General features: G+C 45.9%; 1 protein-coding gene across 3 annotated transcripts in view; it reads right to left on the reverse strand.

The window, feature by feature from the left end:
• LOC116290823 (serine/threonine-protein kinase PAK 2) overlaps nt 1-17,157 on the reverse strand; it is a 53,304-nt gene that overhangs the window by 7,702 nt on the left and 28,445 nt on the right. For all 3 annotated transcript variants that reach the window (XM_089033979.1, XM_089033981.1, XM_089033982.1), the window contains one exon: nt 16,958-17,021. In XM_089033979.1, the coding sequence (XP_088890105.1) occupies nt 16,958-17,021 (64 nt within the window). The remainder of the gene's footprint in view (nt 1-16,957; nt 17,022-17,157) is intronic.

Genomic DNA, 17,157 nt, shown 5'->3' on the forward strand with positions numbered 1-17,157 from the left:
CAATCCTATCAGGGCGTCTGGTAAGAAGGACCTGTTTGTCTTAAACGAAAACACACGCCCGGGAGCATTGGTAGGAATAGACATGTTGTTCTACGAGGTTGCTTACCCGGTTACCGTAGTCATTTACGGTGCGTACGAGATAAAGACGCCAGACGTTAAGAAGTTGAAACCGATGCGACATCCCGGTAACTGCGTAGGGAAGTTAGTAAGAGAGTTCTTTGAAGACTCCTCTCGAGGCGGTAAACTGACTTTAAAGAGAAGAGAAGCCATCAGGAAATGGGAAAAAGATACTAATAGGACCGGAGGGTCGATAGATAACATCAAGAAGTTAGAAACGGCGCTGGAGAGGCGAATCCATGTGAAAGATATCACCGACGGCTTTATTTACTCCGGAACGCACAAATATGGGGGCCGCGGTGCGCCTATAGTCATCTACCAGCACAATGGGCACGCCTGGCGCGAACTGCGGTTCCCAAGAAAGAAGGAAACGAAGGTCTATAAGAATTCTCCATTGACAGAATTAGTTCATGAGAATTCCATATGGTTAATGGACGCGGAGGGAAGTCAGTTTATGACCCAAGATGGTACTCTATACCGACCGGAAATGGAACACCTGCGCATACAAAGTGCATGTGAATCCCTTGGTGAGGACTTCTCAGACGAGGTCCTCAGCTCTCGTAGCTTGGACTTCTTGGCCGCCAAGAAGAGGAATGGGTGGAAACCTACCCCAAAAGAGTTCGGAGACATAGCCAAAGCCTGTGTAGAGCATGGTCACGGTGGTCTTTGGAACATGGAGTACGACGAAGACGAGTACGTGTCTCTGGATATGAAACACTGTTACCCTGCAAGTTTTAAAGGTCTAGGGGATTGTAAGGAATATTACGACCGTTACGGACATCCAGACTCCCAATTCTTCCGCGTTTCGTTAGACGGTCACTACGACGCCCCAGCAACTGGATTCGTACGATTAACGTCTTGGAAGTTGGCTAAAGACTTACATCCCATAATTTACGCGTGGTACGGGAAGCACCTGCAGGAGAAAGAATGGATACCCATACCCCTATTGAAGTTCTTTGAAGAGCGCAAACTTTTAAAATACACAGCGCATGAAGCCATACTTTGTCACAGCGCCTTTACGCAGTGGTTACCGGAGCATAACCCCACAGCGCGTGTGGTCATAGGTAAATTCACGCAGGGCGCAAAAGAAGGTGAAAAACATATGCAGAGACGCCTAATAACGGACGAAGGTGAGCTAAGCTTCCTTATTAAGCGCGCCCACGATCAAGGAACAATGGTGTCTGTGGAGAAATGGGACTACTTCATAGAAGGTCAGAAAGAACAGAAATGGAATGCACTTTGTTACTACCAAGACCACAGGCCGCAATATTACCACCTGCGTGCCAGCATGCTCGCATATGCGCACATTAACCTACTTGCGATGCTTCTACGGTTCGACAAAGAGGACATTCCACGCGTAGCCACGGATTCTTTGTACGTAAAGCCTGAAGTGTTAAAGAAGATGAAAGAATTCTACACCGAAGATGAGTTGGCGGAAAGTGGTCAATGGCGCGTTAAAGATGAGGAGATAAAAGCATGGAGAGAACGCGTAGAATATCACGGAGAACATCTTTGCGGTAGCGTGGAACCAACCGGGGAGCCACTACCTTCGGTTGCCGACCCCATTTCCTACCAACGCTTCTCTTACCTCTACGGTACAGGAGGCAGCGGTAAGACTACGCGTGTGTTAGAACTCTTTCCTAAGATAAAGGTGCTAACGCCAATGCATCGTTTGGAAAGAGAACTCTGCGAAATGGGTTACGACGCGCAGACCTACCACAGCTTCTTCCGTTGGAATGGTCAAAAGTGGGTACCAGAAGCCATCCACGACATACCTCCGGTGATACTTTGGGATGAGATTTGCACCGTTCCTTTAGAAATCCTCAAAGAATTCGTAGAATTCCTCCGTGGAAAGTGTCAAGTAATATTCGCCGGAGATCCCTGCCAGCCTCCTCCAATAGCCGGAGAGATGCCCCACGAATGGCTGAAAGATTTCGTAGACCATGCGGAGGAAATTAACACCGACTACCGCAGTAAGGATCAAATAAGAAACCTGAAAGCGGAATTAAGGGGCCTTAGTGACGCCGAGCAATGCAAAACACTGCGCAAACGCGTACGAGCGAAGAAATACGAGGACTTTCTATACGCCTGGCACCCTAAGGATCTGGTGCTAAGTAGTAAGCGCGCGGCACAGTCTCGCATACAGAAAGACTTACTCAATATACACCGAGAGCGCTTCCCTACGCATTTGGTGCCCGTTTCTTACAAACCCCACGACACCCGCATGCAAAAAAGAGACGTCTGGGTACCTGGTACCGACATCCAACTGCAGAACGCAGTAACGCATGATAAAGCCTGGGTACCCATAGAAAAGGTGGAAAGAATTACCTCCCATCCAGACTGGCGCTTGGGTTATTGCATGACAGTCCATAGTGCGCAGGGGCTTACCATAAAAGAAACCTTATGGATCATAGACCAGCGGCTGTGTTGGAGCAACCTTATCTACACCGCCGTAAGCCGTGTGGAGTATGCCAAACAGTTAAAAAGAGCCTGGGGTCCGCAATTGCGTTACGACCGCACCCCAGAAGACGTAGCTAAGGAGAATATCGCCAAGAAACTCCTTCGCTACAAAAGACACGACGAAGAAAAAAATATGACGTTCGACCTATGCGTGGACGACGTCTATAAGAAAGGGGCAAGGTGTGCCAAATGTAACATACCTCTACTATGGAGGTTTGACCCAAATGACGATCAGCAGTTCTCCGTGGATCGCATAAATAATAAACGCGGCCATTGTAGAGGCAATGTAAGACTGACATGCCTAGAGTGCAATCGGGCACGCGGAGCAGCACTACTCTGAGTCTTTGGGGACTATGAGCAGCTCTTCCATGACAAATCCACGACTTGGGCCATTTAGGTAATACAACACGGGCTGCCCTTCCTTGGTGACGGACTTCGAAATCTCATACGTTTCCAGGGACCAGTTAGGATCCGTGGCTCTCTTACTGCCACCTTCGAGTTCCCCCGGCTGATAGAGGTATCTGACCACTATGTTGCGGGGAAGCTTTTTTTCCTTCAGTCCGATCGCCCTCGAACTTCTGACGTAGGACTTGTGTTCCACGTGTTTCTTTTTTATAGCATCCTTGGGTTTCATTCCCGTAGCCCTGGCCGCCTCGTTGTTCAAAGCCGCGATGACCCGGGGGAGCCTCTGAGTCCATTCCCTGTTGCGTTTGGGGGGATCTTCCAGCTCTTTCCAATACTGGTACCCAAAGAGACGCTCAGCCAGGGTTTTATTGAATCTTTCGACGATGCTCTGACCCCTGTGGTACTCTGCTTCGGCTCTTCTAATCTTAGTGTCGTGGTCTTTCAGGGTCTTAGTAACGACGCCCATGAACTCCGTCCCCGCATCCACTTGCAGCAGCTTAGGCCATTTCAAGATGCGCTTATAAATCCTACCTAGGGCTTCTGCGACTTCCCCAGAATCCTTGCTGGTTATGGGTTCGGCGTCCTTATATCTGCTTGCGATATCAACTACGGCCAAAGCGTATCTATAGGTCTTCTTTCTCACCTTGTCGTGCGGTAAGAAAAGCAAATCCGCCTGATGAACTTCATTGGGGGTATTTACGGTGAAGCTGGGTCTGGGAATGTACTTGGGCACTGGAAGATAGACCTGCCAGAGGGTTTGTTTTCTTAACCAGTTCTTAGCCGTTTCTTCTGATACCCTGGCCGCGGTCGCGAGTTTCTTGATGGCCGACGCTCCTTTCCAATAGCCTTCAGGCCCATAGTAAATCCTTTTGAGTTTGTCCTCTACGCGGCCCATTATATGAATAGAATCGCGCTTCACTTGAATCAAGTGAAGGATAGGACAAGATTGATCTTGCGTCCGTTGAAATCCACCGTCTCTCCGTCCACTTTAATGGTGATGTTTATGCTTTCTACCAAATGAGACAAATCATATTCCAAAGAAATGGGAGTGTATTCTACTGGGTCAAATGGATTACCTTTGGGTAGAAACTTGGACATAAGAGAAGACTTTTCTCCATTGTTGTAACTATGGACCAAGTCGCAATAGACTTCGTAAGAGGATGCGACTTTCCATTTCACATCATACGTACTGCCGCTATTTATCGTGGTACTAGTAAGGCCCAGGAGTTCTACCAATGAACTGTCCTTTAAATTAGCGCTCCCATTATTTTTCTTGAATTTCATTTCATGGGGTAATCCTGTGGTAAGAGTATATCCATGCTTTGCTAGCTCCTTAGCCAGTGTTATGGGGGTGTAATGGGAATCTGGTAACTTTGGCTTGGTGCCGGAAGTTCCGATGACAAAGCCATTAATCAAATTATACCAAGAATTGTACAAAGAGCAACTAACCAGCCGAACCTTACAGGCTTTGATGGGAGGATTCAGATAAGTAGTAAAGTTATTCTTGTCGCTTTCCAAAAAGACGATCATTATATTAGATACGCCAAGGCCGCGCCTCCTGCCAGCCCTGCGACTCCTACGAAGACCAATTCGCTATCTTTTTGTTTCTTAGAAGGCTGATAGTAATTCTCGAACTGGGGCTTTCTCAATCCCATCGATGCCGCGGGGTGTGTTTGCGCATAGAGCTTAAAGGCGTAGTCTGTGTATTCGAAGTTCTTATCCGCCTGCATTTTGTCTTGGTAGTTCTTGTCCAACCAATCCCTGTAGGCTTGTCTCTTCTTATTCCAAGCCTCCACGTCTCGCTGATATTTCTCCAGCGCTAAGTCGTGTCTCTTCCTTTCGGCGGCTAAATCTCCGCTTTTGTCGCCTCTGACTAATCTATCCAAATACTGACCACCATAATTAGCCCCTGTAAATGCTAAAGCTGCAATAACTCCACCTGCGACTAAGCTAACCATTATACATTAGGCAGGTACTTTTCCTTTCGTAGGTAATCCTTTAGCATGATAGCCCCGCCTACGGCAGCGGTCATCTTAGCAAAATTAGCGAAGCTCTTGCTTGGGTCTTCAGTAAAGTCTTCTTTGAGCACTTTCTTACCTACCCAACCAATACCCGCAACAATAGAAGTAATAATAGCTGCTTCTTCAACAGTTTTCAGCAACGCGGTCGACATTATATTACAAAGCGAGAAGGTTATTCCATTTCAGGGATTTTGCTTTTTCTAACCTCCACAGGTGTGCGATATGTTGGGGCCTCCCACTTTACTTTTGGCTTCGTAGCCCGCCATTGTAAGTAAAGGCTGCCTGCTGCTATAGCAACTCCTAACGCGCCAATGACGTACCCAGGATTAATAAAGGATTCCTCTTCCTCCACCTTTTCTTCTTTTTTGGCTTTGTTCTTCCTGTTCATCTCTGCGAGCTTCTTTCCCGCGGCAACTCTGCCTGCAGATTTAGCCTTGGTAATCTTGGTATCTTCTACGGGTGGTTGTTCTTCGGTGCCACTCATCTTATATTAAGGGACTTGAAGGACTTGACAAGTAACTTGATGACGACTTGACAATGACTTGACAATGACTTGACAACGACTTGACTAAGTACTTGAGGTGACTTGACAACGACTTGACTAAGTACTTGAGGCGACTTGATCAGGTACCTCAGTAAGTGCTGCCTGGAAGACCTTTTCGACTTCTCTGTCCTTCTTGAAGTCCTTCCAAGACACCAGTACCTCCTTCAAGTCGACATGCTGAGCTACGTGAAGTGCCGCAGAGGCGACTGCCATTAACTTACCGCACTTCAAAGACAACCACCCACAGGTTATCTTAAGTTCTTGGGCGATGACATAGTCCTCGCTAATGTCCTTCCGCAGTTGCTCCACGTCGTCTATGGGCAGCGCAAGTCCAAGGAGTTTGGTGGCAAGTCGGATGGCTGAGTCTGCTACGGCGTCCGTGGTCTTACTTGCAAGGGCGGCCTCGTACCTCTTATGGAACTTTTTGACTTCCTCTTCTGACAACTTATTAACTTGCTCATGGGTAAGTTCCTTGCCTATCATTTCTTTGCACTTCCCAGATGACACAAGGATGTTAAGTTGTTCCTTGAGGTTACTTTCATCTAACTGCGTGGGGACTTCATCTAAGAGCTGCTCAATCTCCATATACATTAACGTCATAAGGAAACCTCAAAGAGAAAATCATTTTGGAATGTTGGTGCGTTTTTAAATGCCGCATGTATTCGTGCAACTGTTCCTTGGATATCTCGCCGCCGTAGTCAGAAAGGATAGTTTCCAAATCAGACTTGCTCGGAGTATAAAATACGACAAGCGAGCCTATGTTTTCCCTAAAGGGCTTAGAGACGCTGGTAAGCTGCTGCGAGAGTAACCAAACGCTGATATTGTCATGCCTACCGCTGAAAGCAAGCTTCACCAATTCGGAGGTGCGTCTTTTTACGTCGTCCCCGCAGGCGATGTCATCCAGTATGAGGAGTGTCTGTGTATTCTTGGGGAATTGCTTATGCCAAAACTTAAGATGGCCGGATAACTCGTTAGGGTCTAAGATATCTACAAAGAAGTCATCATCATTCCTGCCTATGCCTTCCCAGGTAACATTATTCCTGTAGGTGGGGCAGAGCAGCACGATATAGTCGAAGCGGTATCTAAAGGGCCCTAATAGCTGCTCCACGACAAATTGTGCTTTTCCACAGCCGGTGGGTCCTACTATCAGAGCATTGTAAGGTATGTGATCTGGATTCATATATAGATGGAACCAGTGGAAGCAGTAAGAAGGATTGCCGGCGACGCAAAGGATAAAAGAGACACCATAGAAATGCAAAGGGAGGAGATAGACCGGTTAAAAGAGCGTGTGCAGGAGTTGTACGATGAAATGTGCGGTCTGAAGCGTGCAGAACGGTTTGGCGCGCTGGTGACGATGGCGACGTGGGCTAAGGAGTCCGTTAAGGACTTCATGCGATATCCCCTGTAGAATGTTGACGTTTAGGTTAAATCTTTGTTAAGGATGCCTGGAAACTATTTCAAAGAGTGTCTCAGAATGTTAACAATAAGGTTAAATCTTTGTTAAGGATGCCTGGAAACTATTTCAAAGAGTGTCTCAGAATGTTAACAATAAGGTTAAATCTTTGTTAAGGATGCCTGGAAACTATTTAAAAAGTGTCTCAGAATGTTGACGTTTAGGTTAAATCTTTGTTAAGGATGCCTGGAAACTATTTAAAAAGTGTCTCAGAATGTTGACAATAAGGTTAAATCTTTGTTAAGGATGCCTGGAAACTATTTAAAAAGTGTCTCAGAATGTTGACAATAAGGTTAAATCTTTGTTAAGGATGCCTGGAAACTATTTAAAAAGTGTCTCAGAATGTTGACAATAAGGTTAAATCTTTGTTAAGGATGTTAAATGGAGGCTAAGATATTGTTAAGTATATATGGACTGCTTGTTGTGTAAGAAGGTGTTCAGCACCAAACAAAGACTTCAATACCACGTTCGTCGCGGGGTTTGTACAAAGAAACCCCTTAGCCACGCTTGTAAGGATTGCGGTAAGGAATTCAGCACCGTTCAAAAGATGCAACAACATCAGGATAAACGCATTTGTGGGAATAAGGAATTCCACAACCCCTTCGAAATGCAGCAGCATCTGAAAAGGGGCGTCTGTAATCGAACCAGACAGTGTAGTTTCTGTAATAAGATACTTAGTAGTCGTCAACGTTTACAGACGCACCGGAGAACGCATGAAGTGAATTATAGGTTTCTCTCCCGCGCTTACGACTTGGAAGGCGTGGATTGCTACCAATGTGCGGATTTGATGTGTCGCTGCCCGCATAAAGAGGATTACTTAAGGAATCGCATAGATTACCATAAGAAGATAGTCCGTACTTTCCCCTCTTTTGAACGCGCCCAAGGCGTTCCGTGGACTAAAAGGGAGTATTGGAGGCAGGAGTGCGATCATTGTGGTTGTGTTAGAGAAGAGGAACATATCTTCAACTGCCTTAACAAAGATTTAACCTTATTGTTAACATTCTGAGACACTCTTTGAAATAGTTTCCACACATACTTAACAAAGATTTAACCTTATTGTTAACATTCTGAGACACTCTTTGAAATAGTTTCCACACATACTTAACAAAGATTTAACCTTATTGTTAACATTCTGAGACACTCTTTGAAATAGTTTCCACACATACTTAACAAAGATTTAACCTTATTGTTAACATTCTGAGACACTTTTGAAATAGCATTTCTTGGGGCCTTTAATAGTAAGGTAGGGTTTGCGCAAAGAGTCTCAAATCCCATCCTTATTTTTATTTATTATTATTAAGGATAATGAATAATAATAAATAAAAATAAAGACCCCTTTAAAGGGGCCTTGCAGAGTCCCCTAAGTATATGGTAGCCTACTTCACGGCATTCTTTGGGGGCGCCCTAATCACCCTTTCAATATATGGACTGTATTACTTGCGAACTACCTGCAGACTGCATTACCCCTTGTAAGCCGCGTAAAAAATACGCCTGCCTTCATTGCGACAGGGTATTCTCCGAAGGATCCTTTGTGGGGCATTGGTGCTCCGCGGATCCTAAAGCGCAGCGGACTTTAGCAGACGCGCTTAACTACAAAGAGGAGATGGAGTGACTCTTCTTTCAATGTCAAACTTCCATCGGCCATTTACCTTACCATAGCTGCGTAAGTGGGTGAATTCCTCGCCCTGAATTACGTACCGCACGCAATCCGGCGCCCAAAGGGAATATTCCTTACCTTCTAAGTCTTTGAGGACTAACCGTAAACGGTCGATGTCTTCGAAGACGACGTAATTTTTTATTTCGTATGCTTTACCGTGGACAAGATCACGCCAGTGAGTCAAGCTGAGCTTCATTATACCTATGGAATATCTTTAGGTGCGTTTTCAAAGTGGCGTAGGACTTAAACCGCTTTACACAGCCCTTACAGGGAATACGAATACCATCCGCGTAATCCATCAGGGCACGGCAGATAATGTCGTAATCGTTGCTAACCATCGTTAGGTAACCATTTACGTCAAGCTGTGAGATTTTCTTAGATTGCTTCGCGGATAAGACGCCGTTTCCTTTTGGGGTTTTCAACTCAATACACAACCCGCGGTATTTCTTATGCGCATTTAGGATTAAAAGGTCGGGTTGACCGGCTTGGTAGCCTTTTCGCCAGCAGGTTATTCGCTTGCTGTCTGAATCTTGAAGTTCGCCAAGACCCGGCGCTATGATGAAATCGGGGTAAAACCTACGTGTGTAGTCGACGACCTTCGCGTGTAGGTCGGCTTCATTTTCGATCTTAAATACTAACTTGTTTGGGCCGCCAAACCGCCTTTCTATTGCATATTTACCCGTTTTCCTTAGCGCGGGTAGGACTTCTTCGAAGACCCAATCACGAAACTCCACAGCTTTGGGTAGTTTGGAGCTAAATATCAGTTCGTACAAACCAGGTTCGGATATAAACACGGCATTTGGTTGCGTAGTAAAGGAGCGGTGATTCGCAGCCCCTTGTAGATCAACCCATTTTTTCTGGTATTTCTCAGATACGTGTGCTCTAATTGCATCTCTAGGGCGCTCATAGCCCAACGCCAAAGCCACCTCCTTTGCTTTGAAGTACAAAGTTTCGCCTTGCACTATGCATTGCAGTTTGGTGTCGTTGTTTTCAAATACGCGAAGCATTGTATATTTAAGAAATATTTTAACATTAATATGCAACGCTCTTTAGCTGATTCATTTCTACGCTCAGTTGCGCGTCAGACACGACGAAGACGTAGCAGTTTATTTTGTCGCCGTCGCCCGCAGCGGCATTCTTTGTGCGCTTGATCTCCAATGTTATGCCGTCCTGCGTATTTACTAGACGCAAACCCTGCCCATGTAGGTCTTCGTCGTTAATGGTGCGCATATCGATCCACAGCGCATATTTATCCTTAAAGAATTCCTCGGGACTTACCTGGTCGCCAAACTTACGCTTTGCCTCCCTGTAGATGTCTGCGGGCTTTATTCCCTGCGAGTAAACCTTGTTTGGAACGCCGTTGATATTCACGCCGACGTTAGTAATGTTAGGGTTGTGAAAGGCTTCGGAGTCGCGCTTACCGGCCTCGTAGGGGTTAGCAAACACCAACACCAGCCCCGTGAGACTTCTTCGGGGGAGGTTAATGCTTTGGTTAATAACCTCATCCGTCTTATCCAAGAAGCTAAATGTCTTATACATCACTACGTGGTCGTAAAGGAATGCCTTGCCAGAGCTGTACTCCATGCCAGCGCTACGGGCCAGCTCTTCGCTGTACACCGTTTCGTACTGTAGCTCTAAGTTGGTGATAGAGTATGGGGTTGTTGTGGTAAGTGCAGTGCTTAGCCCACCAATGATGTTATTAGCATCTGCTAAAGTTACTTCAAACTGTAGCTCGGATAACTGTCTTGGGTAATACACACCGTGATTCGTGACTACTTCAAAGTCCAGTGGTATGACATACTTACTACCATAGGCGGTCTTTATTCGCTTTGCGTCTGCCACTGCGGTTTCTCCGCTGCCGTCAGTAGGTTGCGTTTTCGTAGGTGTGCGGACCTTACGTAGAATGACACTACCAATTCCTTGTTCTATCCTTTGCGCGCGGTCAAATGCCGTTAACCATAGATCCTTATAGGTGGTATACAGATCGTACCTATTTAAGTCCAGCAAGGATTCCCCAGCAAACTTGATTCTCATCTTAGAAACGATGTTGCGACCCACGTTGTTAACGATAATCCTTTCATCTGTGGGGCTTGACTGCACCGCTAGGTCAAACCTCAAAGCCAAGGTGCCAGGAACTAAGACTAGGTTATCCGTTAGGCGGGGCACGCCTACGTACAGGGTTTCCCCTGGCTTTGCGCTGCTGGGGGTAAAGGTGACTCGATGAAAGGTGCGTTCTGCCTTCAGCCCGCCAACCTGCTTAGGTAATACGTTGGGATTTAACTTTGAGCTTATCATATATAATGGAAGTAGAAGGAACAGACCCCGACTTTGATCCCACCACTGAGGAAGGTCAGGCTGACATTAACGACGGTGATGAAGAACCGCTGCTTCCCACCCAACAAGTCGACGATTCCCTAAGGGATAGGATTGCAAAGGCCCTAAGACATCCCAAAGCACGCAAGTACACGTTTCCGCGTGAGCACATAGAGCTTCAAAACATGGGCGAGCCGGAAGCAGCCGCGCGGGAAACCGTAGAGTGTGCAAAGCAGGAGCTAGAGCTGCGCTACGACAACTTTGATGCTGACGACGTAAAGCTCACGGAAAAGGGAAACAAAGTCCTCATAAGCGTCCAAGACTTAAGATTTCCCGACAAAGACCGCTGGACAAAACCGCAAAACCTCTTTGATGAGGAGGGCAACGTTAGGGGTGACGTCTTGAGATTAAGAGGCTTTCAGCGTGCTACTAGAAGCCTGTTAGAAAGGCTGCACAACTTAACCGAAAGGACCAACGCGGTAAAACATGCTGAGGATCTTCAAAAGGAGTTAAAAGAAAAAGATGAAGAATATGCAAGGCTAAGCAAACTACTTGCCAGCGCAGAAAGTAATTCCTCTCAACAAAATGAAAAAATAAAAGAATTAGAAAACCAGTTGAGCCAGACCCTGCGCGCATTAGACGTAGTACGGGAGGACTTGGAAAATTCTCCAACGGAAGCACTGCGGGAAAGGGAGGAAGAATATGAGGAGCAAAGACAGCGGCAGGCTGACGCGTATGCGAAGGTAGTTGAATTCAGAGATCAAGAAATAAGGAAAAGGGAAGAACAAAGGGATATTGCTCTGCGTGAAAGGGAAGAAATACGAGAAGAACTCAATGCTGTCCTACAGGCGTTGGACGTAAAAAGCGAAAACCTGCGGGCTGAAATGTCTGACTCCTTGGTAGAAAGGCGAATGTTAATGTCTGAAATCAATGCAAAAACAGATCAAATTCAACAGAAAGATCAAGCCATCAAAGACTTAGAGTATGAAATAGAACGACAGCGGGGGGTAATCGAAGATCAAGAACGCCCTGAGGAAGAAAAGGAGGCAGCTCAAAAGGAAATAGAAAATCTAGAGGTACGCCTTGCGGAATTGCGGGTGGAAAAGGAAAAGCTGGAAAAGGAGCTGGGGCTTACCACCAAGGAAAAGGTAAAAAGAGCCCTTTTGAAGTATGGCGTTCCGCTGGCATTCGCGGTCGCTATTTCGAGCGTAGTAGGGGTAATCCTTAACGCGCTTAAGGCTACGGGCGCGGGCGTAAAGAAATTAGGTAAGGGACTGACGGACTTGGGAAAAAAGATGGCAGCCGGTCTTCCTGGGCTGCTGGGTTCGGTTGTTTCCTTGGCACTTAGGGCCGGCGGAGAACTGCTAAAGTTCGTGGGGAATAACATTTGGATCTTGGTCGTCGCTATTGGAGTGGTACTCCTGAAGAAGATGAAGGGTTAATCTTATCCTTGTATATTATGTCAGGCTTATCGTCGTCGGGCGCCCGAGGCATCCTCGACTGGGGATAAGTAAAGATAGTATTCGCGCCGCCTTGATAATGCGGAACTAGCGGTATGGCGGTCATAGTAGAAATGGTCTTATGATTCCAGGTCCTGTCGGGGGCGTTAGCGTATCCGTCCGTGCTATTTATGAAAGCATAATAACCAAGATTGCTACTACCGTCAGGGTAAATCTGTAACTTAGCATACTTACAATTGACTACCATTTGAAACGTAGCCACGTAAAACGCCTCATTACTAAATGGATATGGCTGCGCCGAGAAATGAGTAGGACTTCGATTGTTGGTCAATGCCCTATAAGGAGCTAAGGGCTCATCATTCTCGTCAACCAAACCTAAACCCTATGATTCCCGCCCGCCCCGAGGTAACGTTAATGCTACAAACGATCAACGCAAGACCTCCAACTTCAACCCACATCCCAATATCGAGCCAGGTGTGATCAGTATACCGCTCATCCCTTAAGTAATAAGCGTAATGGGCTTCCTTCCAATGTGGATTCATATATTTCAGGCCTAAAGGCTAAGCACCGTAAGAGTGCTTATGGTCTCGTGGTTATAGGTCGTATCCCTTTGATTTTCTATGCTATTTACGCAAACGCTCCCAGTGTCGTCTACGCGTATTTGCAGCTTTACCTTCCCATGGCAATCAGCAACCATGTGAAAAGTCCAAGTCGTAAGATTCTCAGCGCTATTCGTTGGCGGCTCTACGGAGAAATGCGCAGGCTCCCTGTTGTTCGTTTTCGTACGCATAGGCTGCAGTATGCCATTCTCATCCAGGAACCTGAAACCTACGTTGGCATGGCTGCTCGTGCCAATGCAAATACTACAAAGGATCAATTTCTTTCCTGAGTAGTTCAAATTCACGGACATGCCCGTGACATCAACCCAAGATGCCTGGGTGTATTTTTTCTCGCCTGTGTAAGTCGTATAGACACAATCTACTCCAGCTACGTAGGGGTTGTTCATCGCCATATATAATAGCTCAGACCAATGCTTGCAGCTGCTAAGCCGGCTTTTAGTAAGTTATGGTCATATTCCTCGGTAACCTTCTTTACTGGTTTCTTTGGCGGCTTTTCTACGTACGCCTTTTTTGATGGTTTTTCTGCGTGTTCCTTTTTTGGTTTCTCTACGAAGCGTGGAATGCCCTTGGTCATGTCAGAGTTCACGTCATTCACCCCAAACTTCATATCCTTAGTAGCTCGCTGCAGCTTGTTGTTGTATCCTACTACAGAGCCAGTATTTATAGATAAATTACTAGGCATTAACCAACAACCCGGGGCTACTGCATAGTCCAACCTTGCCTTAGAATTTTGTATAGCTAGTTGGTAACGCTGTACGCCCTTGCTAATGTCGCCCTCCAAGATTGAACTTTCGAATAGAATCAAAGCTTCGGCTCGCGTTTCTTCTGCGGCGCCCGTATTTCCCACTATGCTAGATCGGGTGTTTACCTGAGCCCCAAGGATAGAATACACGTAAGCTTCTATGCTGCGGTTCAAACGGGCAAGGCCGGCTTTGGTTAGTCCTTTACCTTCTGGGGGTATGAAATTAAGATATTGCTTCGTTTGCTCGTCGTTGGTAATCTTAATAATCAGTGGATTGGCCCCTGCATACTTACCACCCTCGTCTTTGAACAGAGGTCCATCGCGGACTTGCTTGGTATCCTTAACTGGACCCTCCAACCACCACCACTCATTCTTCAAGTGATAATGGGTTTCTGGGTGGGAAGCCATGGTCCATTGTAAATTCAACGCGTGGACTTCCTTATCACTTAGCACATGCCCGCCAATCCCCCAATAAGCCCAAATGTGCCCCAAACCATTGTTAGCACCGGTAGTGCATCGGAAATCCTTCCCTACAACACCGAACTCCTTACAAAGCCTGTTATAGGCCGGCACGCTGTATTTGTTATCTCTTGGATAAAACGTGGCATCTCCCGGCAGCGCAATAACACCCATTTCATGTAGTATTCTTCTAACCGTGAAGTGGAAGTGAAACATGAATATTGAATTCTTCATCAAGTTTGCACTTACCCCACAGCCACTGGTGGCGCACCAAACTGCAAAGTTCAACTGCTGCGGCCAATAACGCATGTTAGGACCGCTTAACCATTCATGAGATTCCTTGGCGGTGGTATGATTAATGGGTACGTTTTTGAAGATATCTCGCACCTTTAACGGAAAGGAATGGTTGTTAGAGACCCGCATGTTCAGCGTTAGGTCCAAGCTTGGGTGTTTATCAAATGAAACTGCGAGTATCTGATAAGTACTGGTACCCAGCAATAATTCCTTTGACCAACCTTGCACGGGCTTATGTTCGATATAACCAGAATTCTTCAGTTGAGAGTCTATCTGATCGACCAGCGTAGGTTTCAAATCCTCGTTGCTGTACATCCTAGAGCCGTTATAGTAAATCCCATCGGGTCTCCTTTCGAACTTACTAGGGTCTGCATGCGGAAACATCTTCCTAAAGGCCCTCCAGTTCCAGTAATCCCGGTTGTCGTGATGTGGCTGCTCCTCTACGTTATTCCCAAAAGCGTCGTACATTAGTATATATAATGGATGTTATACCATCAGCACCTCAGTTGTACCCAGATGTTCCCTATACTACACCTAACGAACTAAACGCCGAAAACTTTCGCCTGAATAAAGCGAACTTAATCCTGGCTTACTTGGAAGGGCAGGCAAAACACTATGAAAAAGTTAGAAAAAAGTACGTTAGAGCCCGGAGTACGCTACATAAGATTGCGATAACTTCAGGATCCATATCTGTTGTGTTAACGGGCTCTGGCGTTGCTACTTCGCTTACTGGGCCGGGAATAATCGTTGGAGTTCCTTTGGCCGGCGTTGGGGCAGCTTGTGGTATTATTTCGGCTGTTGCTACGGGTATTATGAAAAAGCTATCCACGAAAATATCCAAGCATGACACGACAATAGCTCTATCTAGGGCTAAAGTAAATACTATTACCGATCTTGTCTCAAAGGCTTTGCGTGACAGAAAGATAGACGACGTAGAATTCTCGCTTATTCTGGCCGAAGAAGACAAATACGAGAAATTAAAGACGGACATAAGGAATAAAAAAACAATCGTAAAAGATCTTTCCGAGGAATCTCGCAAAAAGATCTATCAAGAAGCGAAAGAAGAGCTTCAAAGAAAGCTTGCTCAGTAAACATCTGCTTCGAAAAGAGCGTGACGGGATTCTATTTACATATCGAACGTCAGTCTAGAAATTATGCAGATTAAATATAATATTTTTCACATACATAAGCGTCCAGATGTGTCTGGCGTTCGCTTGTGATCGTGGACTTTGGGGCTGGGGAGGCCTAAAGTCCCGAGTTCGAGCCTCGCTGTAGATGCATTTGGACCGGTTGCTGTGAGTGAAAAAAAAGCCTCCCCCACTCACAGCAACCGTGGGGGGAGGGGTAGAAAGTGCGATTCAACCCCGCGATGGGGGGTTTCGTGAGGAAAAGTCAGGGGGTGTCTCGGGACGCTGTCCGGAGTTTACCCTCTGGTGGGTCGTAAGAAAGATATATGTGTATGTACTAGAGGGCCTCTGGCGCGGGATGAAATAAGCCCCGTAAGCCCAAAATGCAAAAAACCCCACTGGGGATAGCTTGGTGTTCTGCGCGATGCATTCCCCAGTGGGGTTTCTGGCAAAATAAACGCCAGTTTTGCATTTTTATTTTCTCGGAATCCATCCTAACAGGGGGTGGTTGGGGTCTATTTTGTAAAATATTTCGTAAATTACGTCAGGATAATAAGGAATATCCTTATTCAGCCGACAAAACATCCACTCGGCTTTTGTCATATCAGAAACCTCAGGAATAGACTTACCGGTAATTTCAGACAAAAGATAGGGAATAGCTTTGTAATATTTCCCTAGCTTTAATTTTTTCAACGCTTTCCGTAGGCTTTGTGGGGTTGGCTCTTCTAAATGGTCTATGATTTTCTTCTTTACTTCGTCGCTTAAATATATCGGATGTAAACCTTGGATATGACTCATCCAGTCCCTGAAGTATTTTATTCTCTTATATGGCGTTTTCTTACGACCTCCATTGGCGTAATACTGCTCTCTGGTAGCATTTGGTACGGCATTACGAATATTCTTACCACACTCGTAACACTGTGCTGACGTGTCGTCTTCTATTTGCATTTTCTTACCACAACACCAGAAACCCTTGGGCTTAGGTATGTTAACTTTGGATCTTAGGCAAATTATACAGAAGTCATTGGTGAACTTTTTACATTCATGCATCGTATATATATCGTACATTTTTATAAACACTTATCTTTGATTCCCAACACAGCAGCAGTAAGGACTTATCGCACGGCTTATTCCCGCTGCCGGCGCCTTCCTTAAACCGCCTGTAAAACCCGTAAATCTTTGACATTGACCGCGAGTCCCCCTTACTGCTGCTCCCCAAGTGATAGCACGGCCGCTGAGGCTTGGAACGCATGACCTCCTATTAATTAGCCAATATCAAACATACCCTTGTCCAATCTTCTCAAACTTAGTGTACTTTCTCTTGGGGTCACCAATACTGACAATGGTCCCTATAAAGACAGTCACAAACATCAGATACTAAAATCCAACTCCATATTTAGAGGGGGTGCATTTTTACAGTGTTAAACTTGTGGCTGCCCCTTTTAAAAAAACTCAATTGCAAGGAAGGGACCACCTGAGCTATAC

This window comes from Actinia tenebrosa, unplaced genomic scaffold, assembly GCF_029948245.1.
Source record: "Actinia tenebrosa isolate PJP-AT-01 unplaced genomic scaffold, QUT_ActTen_1.0 PGA_scaffold2__45_contigs__length_23673736, whole genome shotgun sequence".
In the NCBI taxonomy this organism is placed as follows: domain Eukaryota; kingdom Metazoa; phylum Cnidaria; class Anthozoa; order Actiniaria; family Actiniidae; genus Actinia; species Actinia tenebrosa.